We start from the raw sequence: 15,408 nt of genomic DNA, 5'->3' as shown, positions 1-15,408 counted from the left end.
AACAACTCTGAAAAAGAGCTATGCTATCTATAAAAGTCTGCCTCAATAGATTAATTATCTATGTGTATATTACAGGCGAAGATCTCCCAGGAAGAAGTTCAAGAACAAACACAATAGAAAAAAATAGAATTACCTTATTTTGTTAGCCTTAAAACTGGAAACTGATGATTTCTGAAGTCTTCACCCTACGTAAGGTCCATGCTGAAGGCAAGCAAGATGGCACAGGATGGTAACTACCAACCAACTTACTAACAAAGGAAGGAAGCCCAAGGAATTCCCATTATATAAATGTAAGCAGTTGGAAAACCATCACCAAGCTTGAAGTAACTGATTTAGAACAGGGGTCAGCAAGCTGTATCTGTAAAGGGCCAGATGATGGATACTTTACAGTCGGAGATGACATGATCTCTGTTCCAACTCCGCACCTCTACTGATGTAGTAGCCACAGACTATGACTATATATATATATATATACACACACATATATATCAAATGAACATGGCGAGAGTCTGGTAAGACTTCACTGATGGACACTGAAATTGAATTTGGTATGAATTTCATGTATCTGCTAGAGTTTCATCCAACCATTTCAAAATGCACAAGCTGTTCTGAAAAGGCCATATAAAAACGGGAGGGCTGGATTTGGCCCCAGGGCCTTACTTTTCCAACCTGAGAACTGAGAACAAGGGGTCAGAAATCAGAAAACAAAAAAAGGCTAGTGTAGCTATTCATTGTTTGGCTGAGAATTGGAAGTTTCTGTGCACTGCAAATGTAAATATGTCCTATAAGAGTCATTAAAAGTAATTCAATACAGTTCCTAAACTGTGTACAATAATGAACTCTTTAGAATTTTTTTTACACATAGAAAAAAACTTTTTTTTTAAAGGCTACTGTTTATATATATACTCAGATTATTTCCTTTTGGGATTTCATAAAATGAACTTAGAACGATGTGTAATTTATATCTACTGAGATGTGATGTCATAAGGAACCCCTAACCGTTTTGTAAAATCAAAAATAGATTGAGCTGGTAAATTTATTTATTTTATAAGGTTTGTAGTGACACTATACTTATATTTATTAGACATAACTTCCTGGATAGTCTATGGATTAGATGCATTTATCGTTCAATTTCACTATCTGAAGATAACTCTCCTAAAATGAAAGTGTGCTCTGAGCATCTGAACTGGGCTAGACTTTCATGTAAGAGCCTCAGCCTCATCTTCATTTCTAATTAAGAGCTACTGATCCAAGCAACACTTGCCATTTCACGTAAGTTTCTTTTAAAACTTTCCTGTACAAAACTATCAATCAAATGTAAAGGACTCTTATTCTTGGTACAAAACAAATTACAACTTAAATGAAACTTGTTTTTCTGATGTAAATCCCAAGTTACCATTATACTGCTATTAAATTTTAACAATTTTTACCAATTATAAAAACAAGTAAAACAATTGCCATGCTTCTTGTGTATTCCAAAAACATGCCATGTTGAAAATGTACCACATGGTTTTCATGTCACTTAAAGATCAGTGAGACAAGGCCCTCATACTAGATTCTAGATACTACAGTTTGTACATGTTGTACAGGGCTACTGTTGCCTTTTAAATGTAGTCTGTAACAAATATACAATGCAACATTGTAAGAACATTCCAGAAATGCCTTATCAAGCCCTTGACGGGTCAAATGGCTGCGATAAACTACAGCAAATCACAACACTAGCGGGTAGACAATGCCCTCCTTGTGGTAAAACCTCTTTTTCCTTAGGAAGGAGAAGTTACCTGCAGTTCTCCGTGGAGGCTCATTAATGAAGTATGTCCCCAAAGATGTGCAGTTTCCTTTTTAACACCTACCCAGACACGCATGGACATCACTTTCTGGTCTGAACAAACCAGAATTAACTCATGCACACAGCTCTTAAAGATGTGCTTCCATGCCAATGAACAAGATCCCGACTTTCCTCTCCTGTGATCCTACACTAGTCAAGACTAACAAGCATCCTGCAGGGCAAGTGCTCTTAAGATGGTCCTTTCCGAGTTCAGGAAAAGAAAGTGCCTGGTCCCCCAAAGTTATTAAAAGACAGACTGCCTTTTATACAGAATCCAGATTTGGGTCAACACATTTTCTTGCTGCACTGTCAATAATGTATTATTCACCACATCTAAGTATAAATTTCCCATGTTAAATACTTAGCCACCAGCTAAGAATTGCTTATAATATCTGAAATGTGTATCTCTGAAACAGTCTTAGAGTCAAAACATACCATGTCCCAGCCTGTCACCAAGTAGTGCTTGGAAACCATCCCTATTTCATGACGTACACCTGAACTATGAAGCAATCCCAAACACTGACTTAGGTGATGTTGACTTTTTTAAAGCACTCTGAATGAGGTTGAGGTATCTATGTGAATACTAATGAGTACTACATTTAGTTCTGAAAAAGAAACTCATGGATAATCATATAAAGTTAATGCAAAAATATATTTCATCATCAAATTCATATAGGACATTCAAATACTGGATGTATAATTATGGTTCCCCTATAACTACACACATTAACAAAGTAGAAAGCATAAGAAAAACAGCTCATTTTTCACCTAAACTACAGTTTCTGCTGCCAAAATATAAATGCACTTGTATATGTTTGGAAAATAAATGATCTGTGATATAGTCTGATAATTTGTGCTCTGATGGAAACAGACCCTTGGTTATCCTCCACAAATTTGTAACAGGCTTTGTTTTTTGTTTCTAAAAGATGAGTTCTCTGCAAGCTAATATTTATAAGCTGAGTCACACCTTTATCATAATGAAAAAAGCCCAAAAAGTTTGATCTCATTATATATTTGTATATGAAATATAAGATTATTTTTATCGGAAAAGCAGATATACAAAGAGGAGAGACAAAGATCTTCTGTCCACTGATTCACTCCCTAAGTAGCTGCAACAGCCAGAGATGAGTCGACCCAGAAGCCAGGAGCCAGGAACTTCCTCTGGTCTCCCAGGTAGGTGCAGGGTCCCAAGGCTTTGGGCAGTCCTCGACTGCTTTCCCAGGCCACAGGCAGGGAGCTGGATGGGAAGTGGAGCAGACAGGACTCACACAGCCACCTGCAGTATTGGCATCCTTGATGGGTGCCTATATAACTTGCTACACCACAGTCCTGGCCCCTATATTGCTATTTGCTTTTTTTCTACTCTCACAATAAGCAAAGACATTTTGATTCAACTACTAACAGAAAAAAACTTACAACCTAATCAATGCAACACAGATGTCATTAGTTACTCAGTGTTTGAAAAGCTACTATTAAAAAAACTGTTAAAGCAGGCATTTTACCAGTAAAGAGAATAAAAAAAATAAATGAAGCCACAATAGGTATAGCCTTTATCCCTGCAACAGCAATTCTTCATTATTCTCCTGGTCATGTCACAAAATGCGAAGAACTCCAGAGACTAGACTCACAATAAAACCGTCTTTGAAAACAGCTACAATGAATAACTGATTCTTTTTTACAAAAGCCAACATAGGGGTCTAGCGTTGTAGCCTAGCAGCTGAAGTCCTAGCCTTGCACATGCTGGGATCCCATATGAGCGCCGGTTCTAATCTCGGCAGTCCCGATTCCCATCCAGCTCCCTGCTTGTGGCCTGAGAAAGCAGTCAAGGACGGCCCAAAGTCTTCGGACCCTGCACGTGCATGGCAGACCCAGAAGAACCTCCTGGCTCCTAGCTTCGGATCAGGTCAGCCCCGGCTGTTGCAGCCACTTGGGGAATGACTCATCGGACTGAAGATCTACCTCTCTGTCTCTTCTCCTGTCTATCTGCCTTTCCAATAAAAGTAAAATAAATCTAAAAAAAAAAAAGGCCAATTTAGGCAGCTTCTCAAAGTACATTATTTAATGAACCTGGGACCAATTTCAAGCTATTTACTTTTTCCTTCGAAAAATACCATTAGGTTGTTTCTCTTTTCCAGCTATGATTATGTGACAAATATATTTGTTTATAAAGAGTAAATAGCTTAAAAACAATTTTGATAATCTTGATTTTTCTATTCTATATAGAAACTGTATTCCGATAAGATTCAATCCAAGTTTTTTTTTAAAGAATACTGTAACTTAATATGTACATTAAATTTTTAAAAGGCAACATGATGAAATTTTCAAATGCTGTCAAGGAAAGACTTTAGATCCTCAATGAAATGTTTTCAGGATGTCACAGAAGCGGTAATGTGTCCTCTAACCATTCTTAGGACCTTTCTTTTTACAAGGAGAGTTTCCTAAGTAGACAGCATACCTTGACATGTATTCGCGCACACACAGTCTAACAAAGTTCACTTCATCATTTTTACTGCTGCAATGATGTTGTCAAATGCTTGGTGAAGTCCAGGGGTGACTGAATAGCAGCTTCATTGCAATGTCTTTTGATTAGTTGATTTAGATCTTCGTTTAAAACTGAATCACCTTGTACAACTTTATCCTGGAAAACATTAAAGGTATGAGTTGGGCTTCTGCTCATGGCCTAAGGAAACCCTACCTGTAGGTAAAGTGGAAAACAGCAACCGCTAAAAAGAACATGGGAAAACTAACGACAGATGGTTGGTCAGGCCCTGGACATTTCCTAAACATGACTATCTCTGTGGCATTCTAAACCCATCCATCTATTCTACTATAAACTCCTAAACATGAAAAAAAGTCTATATATAAAACAATCAAGTTAGAGACATTAATTTGATTAAATCCCCCCCCCAGAGAAATAGAGGTAGTAAGTTGCCACATGAATTGCTCACATCCTATATTAGAGTTGCTGAATTTGAATTTCAGCTTTGTTTCCAACTATAGCTTCCTTGCTAATGTGCATCCAGAGAGCAGCGGGTGGGATCTTAAGCACACGGGTTCCTGGCATCCACTGGTGTTCCAGGCCCATGTGAGGCAGGCAATAAATGGGAGAGCTCTGCCTACCTTTCAAATAATATTTAAAAGGTAAAATGGGGCCCGGCGCGGTGGCGCAAGTGGTTAAAGGTCCTCGCTTCGCACTCCCGGGATCCCATATGGGCGCCGGTTCTAATCCCGGCAGCCCCGCTTCCCTTCCAGCTCCCTGCATGTGGCCCAGGAAAGCAGTCGAGGACGGCCCAAAGCTTTGGGAACCTGCACCCGCGTGGGAGACCCGGAAGAGGCTCCTGGCTTCGGATCGGCATAGTATCGGCCCGTTGCGCTCACTTGGGGAGTGAATCATCGGACGGAAGATCTTCCTCTCTGTCTCTCCTCTCTGTATATCCGCCTTTCCAATGAAAAAATAATAAAAATAAATCTTTAAATAAAAAGGTAAAATGAATTAAATACCTTCTTTTTAGCATGTGAAGATTCAACAGGAGGGTTGAATGTCATTGTTGCCATGCTGTAAGTCTCAAAAAGTTCAGATGCAGATCTGTAATTTCAAGTATGAGAAATGCAGAGATATCAGCATAACTGTGTAACTTGAAAATAAGTAGACTGAATGCAAAGACGGCTTCATTATTCTAGACCCATATTAAGGTATAACATTCCCCTGCTTTTGAAACCAACAAACCACCCATATACTCAAACCACCGGCACCTTCCACCTCCTGGTCTGCTGTCTTATAAAGGGGACTTTTCACAGTGAGTGGCTACGAGCTGCAGGCTGTGGATAAACACGGCAGTGCCGTCACTACCTTCGGCTCAGCTCGGGCCTGAGTGCTTCAGAGCCTTCAACAGGTGCACCGGCAATGAGGTGTGCTGCGTATCTACGCACTATGGGATGATAGTGTCTCTGCAGAGAAAACAAAACGAGCAGCTTACGTAGGTCAGCACTTGACAATACAAGCATTTTTTCACAACAAATCTTCTCTTTAAAAACCACATACATATGTAATTCATTAGAATATTATACATAAAGAAAATCTTTGCTCACAGGAATAAAATGCCAATCTACTGGATGAACAAGTTAATACTCACAGCACTTGGTCTTGCTTTTAGAGCATTTACCTAATGCTAGTATTTCCTATAAAAATCACCCAGCTGCTGTGCACACTGCAAATTACCACATGGAAGGAAGAAACCAGCTTGAAAAACAGGGCCAACTGGGCCCGGCGCAACTGCGTGGTGATTAAAGTTCACACCTTGAACACACTGGGATCTCATAGGGGTGCCGGTTCTAATCCCGGCAGCTCCACTTCCCATCCAGCTCCCTGCTTGTGGCCTGGGAAAGCAGTTGAGGACGGCCCAAAGCCTTGGGATCCTGCACCCGTGTGGGAGACCTAGAAGAGGCTCCTGGATCCTGGCTTCGGACTGGCTCAGCTCCAGCCGTTGTGGAGTGAATCACGGGATGGAAGATGATCTCTCTTTCCTCCTCTCTGTATATTTGTCTTTCCAATAAAAATAAAAAACAAAAAAAAACAGGGCCAACTGAGCCATCCTGGAATAGGATCCAAGACAATGTAACTGATAACAAATCATCTTCCTGTTATTAGGGAAATTTTTCATAAAACCACCTACAACAGGGCCTGGCGCGGAAGTGTGGCTAACACCCTTGTCTTGCACACTCCGGGACCCCATATGGGCAACATTTCTAATCTTAGTAGCCCCTCTTCCCATCCAGCTCCTTGCTTGCAGCCTGGGAAAGCAGTCGAGGATGGCCCAAAGCCTTAGGACCCTGCACCCACATGGGAGACCTGGAAAAATTCCCGGCTTCCGACTGGAGCAGCACGGGCCATGTAGCCACTTGGGGAGTGAATCAACAGACAGGAGAGCTTCCTCTCTGTATATCTGACATTCCAATAGAAATAAATTAAAAAAAAAAAAAAAAAAAACCCTTCTACAACCTGCCCCCACACAACTGTAACTATTTTTCTCTGTTCTGAATTGCTGGTAAGAACAATGTATAAAAGGGACATACTACAGGGCAGGCTTTCTGGCAGGCTTGTTTGGTTTCTGGCACTGTCGGGTGGAGGGCAGGGGGGCAGGGTGGCAGGGTGGCAGGGTGCAGAAAGGCTTCTTACCCGCAGTGCATGCAGTTCCCACAGAGCGGTGTTCTGAGCATTACAGTATTCAGGTTCATCTAGCTCAGGGAGGAAAACTCCACTTCCTTGAGATTCATTGTCAAGCAGCAGATCTGTTTTTGGGAAAGTCTACAAAATACATCAAATAAGAATTAATTAAATGAATAATATTATTTAAAGAATGCTGATGCAGGCACTGTGGAACAGTAGGCTAAGCTAACGCTGGGCAGCCAGCATCCTATGTCAGTGTTTCTGTTCAAAGCCTGGCTATTCCACCTCCAATCCATCTCCCTGAAATTGCATTTGGGAAGCACAGGAGATGGCTCAAGTATGTGTCTTCCTGCCACCCATGTGGGAGATCGCGGTATTTCTCACTCTTAACTTCAGCCTGACTTAAACGGAGCTATTGTGGCACTGGGGCAATGAACCAATTAAAGAAGTCATATCCCAATCACCTTCCTCCAATACCTATCAAATAAACCTTTTTATAAAGAATAATTTTATTGTTCTGCATTTGTATTTACACTGATTTTATAAGGACTATAACTAGAGGCAGATGCTATGTTGTAGTGAGTAAAGCTCTCACCTGCCATGCCAGCAATCTCATATGAGCCACAGTTCTCATCCCAGCTATTCCACTTCCCTTCCAGCTACCTGCTGACATGCCCAAGAAAGCAGAAGCACCAAAACCTTGGGCCCCAGTGTCCACGTGGGACACACAGAAGCTGTTCTCGGATCCTGGTTTCAGACCAGCCCAGCTGCACCGCTGCAGCCATTTGAAGAAGTACATCACATAATCACACTCTCCCTCTCCTAACTCTGCCTTTCAGATAGAATAATCTTTTTTCAAAAAAGTGATAAAGATAAGGTCTTTAAAGGCCTTATCTTGTAGTTAGTTCTTGTTGTAAACATGGTGTATTATACATGCTGTATTAAACATGGTGTATTATACAAGGTAGAACGTTCTACCTTGATTTACATCCAAAAAAATACATACATATAAAACACTCCTGGGCCAGCAGTGTGACACAGCGAGCTAATGCCCTGCTTGCTGGCGCCAGCGTCCTACATATGTGCCAGTTTGTGTGCCAGTTTGTGTCCCAGCTGCTCCACTTGTGACCCAGCACTCTGTATGGCCTGGGAAAGCAGCAGAAGAGAGCCCAGGTCCTTGGGTGCCTGCATTCACACGGGAGACCAAGAAGAAAGCTCCTAGCCAGAGCAGCTTAGCTCTGGCAGTTGCGGTCATTTGGGGAGTGAAGTAGCAGATGGAAGACTTCTCCATCTCTCCTTCTCTATAAAATTTGCCTTCCAAATTAAAAAAAAAAATCTTAAGAAATGTACATGTAACATTATATTTAGCCTATAATCCCATTGTAAAAGCTCTTACAGAAATATCTGTAACAGGTACACATAAAAAAGACACTAAAGTATCATCTGTAGTAACAGAAATAATCTACATCTGTCATTCAAATAATGGTGTTAAGCTTCAGGCCAAGCAGCTAAAAGGCCTGCAGGGACAGAGCTCACTGTGCAGTACATTAGCTCGAGTCCTAACTTGGTTCCCAATTCCCTGGTTCCTAATGATAGAGACCCTAGAAGGCAGCAGTGACAGTCCAAGTTGCTGGGTTTCTGCCATTTAGATGGGAGACCTGGATGAATGTTCCAGTCCCAGGATTCTCATCGAGGCCCTAGCAGCTGTGCATTTTGCATTTCTCTCAGCCTCTAAAATTTGGGGAAAAAAAAAAAAAAAAGAGGGGAGAGCAAGCAAGAGCACCCCACAGAACTATAAAAGTCTGTCTAAATTTTAATTACAGCTCCACCTATTACTAGCAGCATCACTCCAAACTACTTACTCACACTGGATCTTATTTTTAAGTGAGTTGCCTTGTTATTAGAGTAATTAATTTTAAGTGAATTGTTATCTATTTGAATTAAAGGCAGGTAACTGAAAGAAAGGAAGAGAAACAGATATTCCATCTGCTGGTTCACTCTCCAAATGGCTATAATAAAGCTAGGGCAATGCCAAGAAGAGATAACAGTGATATTTGCAATGGCAAAAAAATGTGTACACCACCATTAAGGTTTTTTTTTTAAGATTTATTTATTTTTATTGCAAAGGCGGACATACAGAGAGGAGGAGAGACAGAGAGGAAGATCTTCCGTCCAATGGTTCACTCCCCAAGTGAGCGCAACGGCTGAAGCTGAGCTGATCCAATGCCAAGAGCTCTTTCAGGTCTCCCATGTGGGTGCAGGGTCCCAAGGCTTTGGGCCGTCCTCGACTGCTTTCCCAGGCCACAGGCAGGGGAGCTGGATGGGAAGTGGAGCTGCCGGGATTAGAACCGGCGACCACATGGGATCCCGGCACGTGCAAGGTGAGGACTTTAGCCACCACGCTATCGTGCCAGCCTCACCATTAAGTTTTAAAAGAAACTATACCACGATTAGCACTGTGACCTAGCACAATGGGCTCTGATGCACATCCCTGCTGCTCCACTTCCAACCCAGCACCCTACTAATGGACTGGGAAAAGCAGCAGAAGATGGCCCAAGTGTTTTGGCCTCTGTCATCTATGTGAAGACCTGAATGAAGCTGCTGCCTCTAGCTTCAACCTGGCCCAGCCCTGGTCACTGCAGCCACCTGGAGAGTGAACCAGAGGATTTAAGTTCTCTCTCTCCCTGTGAACTGATACACGCACGTGCACGTGCACGTGCACAAACACACACACACACACACACACACACACACACACACACAACATGACTGCACTCAGAGTTGGACTCTGTGGAACTCTATTACTACTTACATGCATTAATATCCTGGTAGTTGCCAAAATGCCAATGCTTGAATTTGGAAGAACGTGAAGAGCAAGGGTACAAAGACGTTTGATGAAGGCCAGGGCTCGCTGTTGAGAAACTTGCTTCCTGCGCTTGGTTAGCATGACATCAAGACACTGGAGTACAATCCCTACCCCTTCATTGGTAGCACCTGAAACAGCAGACACTTCAGCACTGCTCTCTTCCTTTATACAATTTCAGTGAATTCAAGAAAAACCCAACATGAACTGCTGCACTTAATGCCAGTTTCCTGCCCAGTAAAGTAATACTGGAGAATTACTAAAAGAAGCTCTGGGCTATAGTTACTCCATCTCCAGGCAACTCTGAAACTCTCCAAGTGCTACTAGGCCTAAATACCCACGTGCAGCACTGGAAGGCCAGCAATTTACGTAACACTTCTTCTCACATCTTTAACTGTTGTTCTGGTCATAACATATCTTTAAAGATAAGTTCGTATTAAGGAAATAACTAAATACACATACCTGCATGTAACTTGAACAGTGTCTTGTAGAGATGTGTATAGAATTTCATTGGATCAATATTCAGAACATCACCTTTCAAATAAAAAACAATTATGTACGTTGTTTACAGCTTCCAAAAACAAAGCAAACAAAATTTAATTTTTTTCTAAAAAAACAAACAAAACTTACCTTGCCCAGAAAGAATATGAAAAGCAGTCTGCACACAATGAAGGCTTTCTTGATAACTCAGATTCTTTAAAAAAAAAAAAAAAACATTAAAAAGTTATAATAAATACTAATACCTTTAAAAAGTAATCCAAAAATACTTACACCAGATTCAATGAGAGTATGAAGAACTACTAATAAATCATCAAAAAACTCGACATTGATAAGGTGAGCAAACCTGAAATCAAACAAAGCTTAGTTAACAAAAAACTTCAAAGCAGAAATAAAAGCAGGTAAAATCAATTTCTAAATTGTTTTAATATTCTATATTTCAAAAAGTGATGACAATTATTAATAATTATTGATAATTTTCATTACTTCAGATTGGCGTGGCAAGACACACACTGAACACTAGAACACATGAGACATTAAACAGATTAGCACTATCTCAAAATTAATTCTGCCCCTGGTGAGCACTATGGCATGGTGGGTAAAGCTACTGGTTACTGCACTGGCATCCTATATGGGCGCTGGTTTAAGTTCCAGCTATTCTACTTCCAATCCAGTTCTGTGCTAATGCATCTTAGAAAGCAGAAAGATGGTCCAAGTCCTTAGACACCTGCACACAATTTAGATACTTGCAAAAAAAAAGACCCAGAAGAAGCTCCTACACCCTGGCTTTGGAGTAGCTCAGCTTCAGGCACTGCAGCCAGAGGAGTGAACCAGCAGAGGGAACATCTGGCTGTCTCTCCCTCTCTCTCTGCTACATTGCCTTTCAAATAAATAAATGTTGAAACAAACAAAAACTTCTGCCCTGAGAAATAAGCTACTCACAGTAAACCTTCCTTGAGGTTTCTAGTGCAAGATTTCTAGTGCAATTCAGCAGCCAGTAGCATCAGCTTCTAAGAAAATCGGTGCTAATGAGAAAAGAGGTCAGACTTGCTATTTATAAAAATACAGTCTGAGAGAGCTTTAAATCTGAAATAGCAAGTACGCATTTGACAATGCAGTAAGACACAGCTGTGGACACCTGCATCCACGGGACAGCCTAGGTGTGAGTTTTGGCTCTGCATCCTCCTTGGGAGGCAGCAAGAGCTGTCTCGTAGCTCAGTCTATGCCACCCACCCTGCTCCTGAACTCGCTAGGAGATGAATCGGCAATTGGAAAGTGTCTCCCTCCATCTCGTCCTTTATATTCACTTGAAAGGTAGAGTGACACACCGAAGAACAGACAAATGAGTCCTCCATCCACTGACCTACTCTGTAAATGGCCACATCGGCTAGGACTGGTCCAGGCCAAAACCAGTAGCCAGCTTCATTAGCGTCTCCATGTGGGTGGCAGCAGTTGGGCCATCTTCCAGAAGGCAGCACTGCAGGTGGTGGCTTTAACCTGCTATATCACAGCACTAAGCCCCTCTCTTTCTGCCTCTCAAATATTTTTAAAATAGCAATAATAACAAATCTGGTATCTAGCCTAGGCTCTACCACTAGTTACCTATGTGCTTCCCAAAGAAGTTACTCAAGCATCCTGGACTTCCATTTCTAGAAATAACAGAGCACCAATAGCATTCAAGACAAAGAATCACCTGGGCTACGAAATACGAGTACTCTGCATAATTAACCAGACACTGAGTAGAACAAAGTCAGGACATCCTCCGGCATTAGTGAAGAGTCTTTAACCCTATGTAACTCTTCTGGGTCCCCAACCTGGGCGCAGGGGTCCAAGCACTTAGGCCATCTTCCACTGATTTCCCAGAAACATTAGCAGGAAGCTAGATTGGAAGAGAACAGACAGAACTCATATAAGTGCCAGCACTGCAGGCAGAGGTTTTACTTGCTAGGCGACAATGCAGGCCCCAGCCATCTGTTCTAATAAGACCGAAGCACAAAATACACAGACACAGATAAATACATGCAAAAGAATATTTAGGTGTAACATAAAGGACTGGTCAAATGATATAATTCAAATCCATAACAGACTATTACTATTAACCTGGAAAGATATCCCAAGTAACTGATTATCAAAAAGAGGGTAAAAAACCAAACTACAGAACCTCATACCTAGCATGATTCAGTCCGAGAGATAAGAAAGGCAGATAGGCACATGTGTACACAAAAGATCTTTTTCAAAAAGTTGTTGAAAAAAAGCATAAACTACACAGGAAGCTTCAAGAATTTTAAACCAAAATAAACCTTTTAGTTCACTGTATTTAGTTTTATGCAGACTAGGGAGATGATGTGCAAGCTGGGTTGAAATGCACAACCATGACTGGCATGAGCCACTCAAAGTGTGATGCTAGGATCCAGCATGATGGCTCAGTGGATAAATCTTCACCTTGTAAGCAGTGGGATATGGGGACTGATTCAAGTCTTAGCTGCTCTACTTTCAATCCAGCTCTCGTATTATGGCCTGGGAAGGCAACAGAAGATGGCCCAAAGCCTTGAGAGGCAGTACCCATGTAGGAGACCCAAAAGAAGCTATTAGCTTCAGATCAGCACATCGGCACAAGGGAATGAACCAGAGGATGGAAGATCTTTCTGTCTCTTCTCTCTCATTAATCTAATCTGCCTTTACAATAAAAATAAATAAATCTGGGTCTGGCACAATAGCCATGTGGCTGCAAGTCCTATCCTTGCACGTGCCAGGATCCTATAAGGATGCTGGTTCCTGGTTGCTCCAGCTCCCTGCTTGTGGCCTGGGAAAGCAATCAAAGATGTCCCAAAGCCTTGGGAACCTGCATCCACGTGAGGGACCCAGAAAAAGCTCCTGGCTTCAGATCAGCTCAGCTCCAGCCACTGCAGCCACCTGGAGAGTGAACCAGCAGATGGAAGACCTCTGTCTCCGTATCTCCTCCTCTCTGTAAAATGTGACTTTCCAATAAAAATAAATAAATCTTTAATAAATAAATAAATCTTTAAAAAAAAAGGTATGATGCTAGAGAAATATAAATTACACAGTGAAAAGAACCAAGAGATGAACCTTAGGGATGCCTGGCATTCACTGAGCTGAAGAAAATAACTACAGCAGATGTTAAAAACACTGTTGAGGTGAGAAAATCAAGAGTCCACTGTTACAGATGCAGTGCTACAAAGAGGAAACAGAAGCGAGGACCCTGGATTACCAGTGAAACTTCTAAATTTCTGGATTACCTTGGCTTTATTAAGTGATAAATCAAAAAGGTTTTAACCTACACAGCCCTTACTTGGCAAGACCTTCCAGCACTGCTGGCAGGAGAGGCGATCTCTGTGCCTTCTTCAATATTCTGAAGTATGTTACAAACACAATATTCAGAGTTTCTGTGTGCTGGCAGATGAAACAAAGTAATGTTAGCACAATCTGGTCCATTTTCTCCTGAGTTAACAAACAGCCGCTTTCAGAGCCTGATCTTGTCTATCCCTCCCACCTTTCCCTGCAAGTCAGTATTCGGAATTGTAACAGAATGAGCATATTCTGTAACTTCATAAAAATTACACTGATCATACCATGGTTTCTTGCATATCATAAAATTCACATACCTAAGTCTAATGAAGTAAACCAAAATACAACTAAAAATTAAGACAACAAATTTATTGCTAAAACCAGAACATTTTTAAAGTATACTAGATTGTGAAACTGCCTACCAATTTAAGTTTCTTCTCAGTACTCTCTGAAGCTTCCGCCTCCAAAAGCTCCCGCTCTAGTTTCTCTTCTGCTTTTTTCCACTGAAAATAGATTTGGGGTGGGGGGAGTGAGGAAGAGTACGTACCACTAAATGAAAACAGCAGAGTACGCAAATGTTAAAAAAAAAAATTCAATACTACAACATTATCTATAAACGCAAATGTAAGCAAAATCAGAAAAACACAGTATGTATATACAAACCAAATTAATGTGGTAGTTTCAAGCAGGGATAATGTCCACCCTTTTATACATGACTTATTTCTTTATAATAACTGAATCTATTAATAACTTCTCATTCTGAATGGTTGTTATGAGATATACTAACACTTCCTACAATTTCAATTTAAAATTTTCAGAGTTAAGCCCTAAAATAATGTCTACAATGAAAATAATCTAGAACATGGAAGCCAGCTGTCAATAATACTTTCAGCCTAGCCTTGTGGTACCTCCTGTTAAGCCATCACTTGCAACATTAGCATCCCAAGAGAGCACCTTTTCAAGCCCAAGCTGCACACCTCCCACCCATCTTCCTGCTAACATGTCTAGGAAGGTAGCAAACCATGGTCCACGTGCTTGGAATCCTGGCACCCACGTGGGAGCCAGGCTAGAATCCCTGCTCTTCGATTTCAATCTCACCCAACCCTGGCTGCTGTGGGCATTTAGGAAGGAAACCAGCAGACAGAAAGATCTCTGTCTCCCTGTCACTCTGACTTGGAAATAAATGCATCTTTAAAAAAAAAAGTACAACCATATACAAAGAAAAAAAAAAACCCAGACACTTCAGAAATTCAGTAAAATACTTCAACTTTTGAATGCTGTAAGAGCAGCAAATAATGGCTGCTAACCTCAACTAGTAAAGTTCTTTCACTGTTAATATCTCTTAACTCCACTACAAAAGTTTTCAATACATGCGCTGCTGAAGCAAGTACTACCAAAAAGATTCAGTGTTGGGCCTGGTGTGGCAGACTAGCAGCTAAAGTTCTCGCCTTGCTTGCACCGGAATCCCATATGCGTTCCAACTTGTGTCCTGGAGACGCTGCTTGCCATCCAGCTCCCTGTGACCTGGGAAAGCAGTCGAGGGTAGTCCAAAACCTTAGGACCCTGCACCCACATGGCAGACCTGCAAGAAGCCCTGACTCCGGATCGACTCAGCTCCGGCCACTGTGGCCACTTGGGGAGTGAATCAGTGGACAATAGATCTTCCTTGCTGTGCTCTCTGTGTATTTGACTTTCCAATAAAAATAAATGAATCTTTAAAAAAAAAAAGATTCAAAATGCTGGCAT

At 41.3% G+C, this 15,408-nt stretch overlaps 1 protein-coding gene across 2 annotated transcripts in view; it reads right to left on the bottom strand.

Moving 5' to 3' along the window:
* Positions 1 to 2,912: 2,912 nt before the first annotated feature.
* Positions 2,913 to 15,408, bottom strand: part of NOC3L (NOC3 like DNA replication regulator) — a 38,260-nt gene continuing 25,764 nt past the window's right edge. Inside the window, exons 12-22 of one of the 2 annotated variants that reach the window (XM_040992436.1) lie at positions 14,085 to 14,165; positions 13,667 to 13,767; positions 10,630 to 10,702; positions 10,489 to 10,552; positions 10,321 to 10,392; positions 9,808 to 9,989; positions 7,005 to 7,133; positions 5,679 to 5,776; positions 5,330 to 5,414; positions 4,325 to 4,466; positions 2,913 to 2,925 (exon numbers count right to left, since the gene is read on the bottom strand). In XM_040992436.1, the coding sequence (XP_040848370.1) occupies positions 4,335 to 4,466; positions 5,330 to 5,414; positions 5,679 to 5,776; positions 7,005 to 7,133; positions 9,808 to 9,989; positions 10,321 to 10,392; positions 10,489 to 10,552; positions 10,630 to 10,702; positions 13,667 to 13,767; positions 14,085 to 14,165 (1,017 nt within the window). In that variant the 3' untranslated portion in view covers positions 2,913 to 2,925; positions 4,325 to 4,334. Of the gene's footprint in view, positions 2,926 to 4,018; positions 4,467 to 5,329; positions 5,415 to 5,678; positions 5,777 to 7,004; positions 7,134 to 9,807; positions 9,990 to 10,320; positions 10,393 to 10,488; positions 10,553 to 10,629; positions 10,703 to 13,666; positions 13,768 to 14,084; positions 14,166 to 15,408 lie in introns of those variants that run through there. The other variant, XM_040992435.1, reaches the window with a different exon arrangement.

This window comes from Ochotona curzoniae, unplaced genomic scaffold, assembly GCF_017591425.1.
Source record: "Ochotona curzoniae isolate NIBS_2020 unplaced genomic scaffold, NIBS_Ocur_1.0 contig_66, whole genome shotgun sequence".
NCBI lineage: Eukaryota > Metazoa > Chordata > Mammalia > Lagomorpha > Ochotonidae > Ochotona > Ochotona curzoniae.
This window is presented reverse-complemented; position numbering and strand designations above follow the sequence as displayed.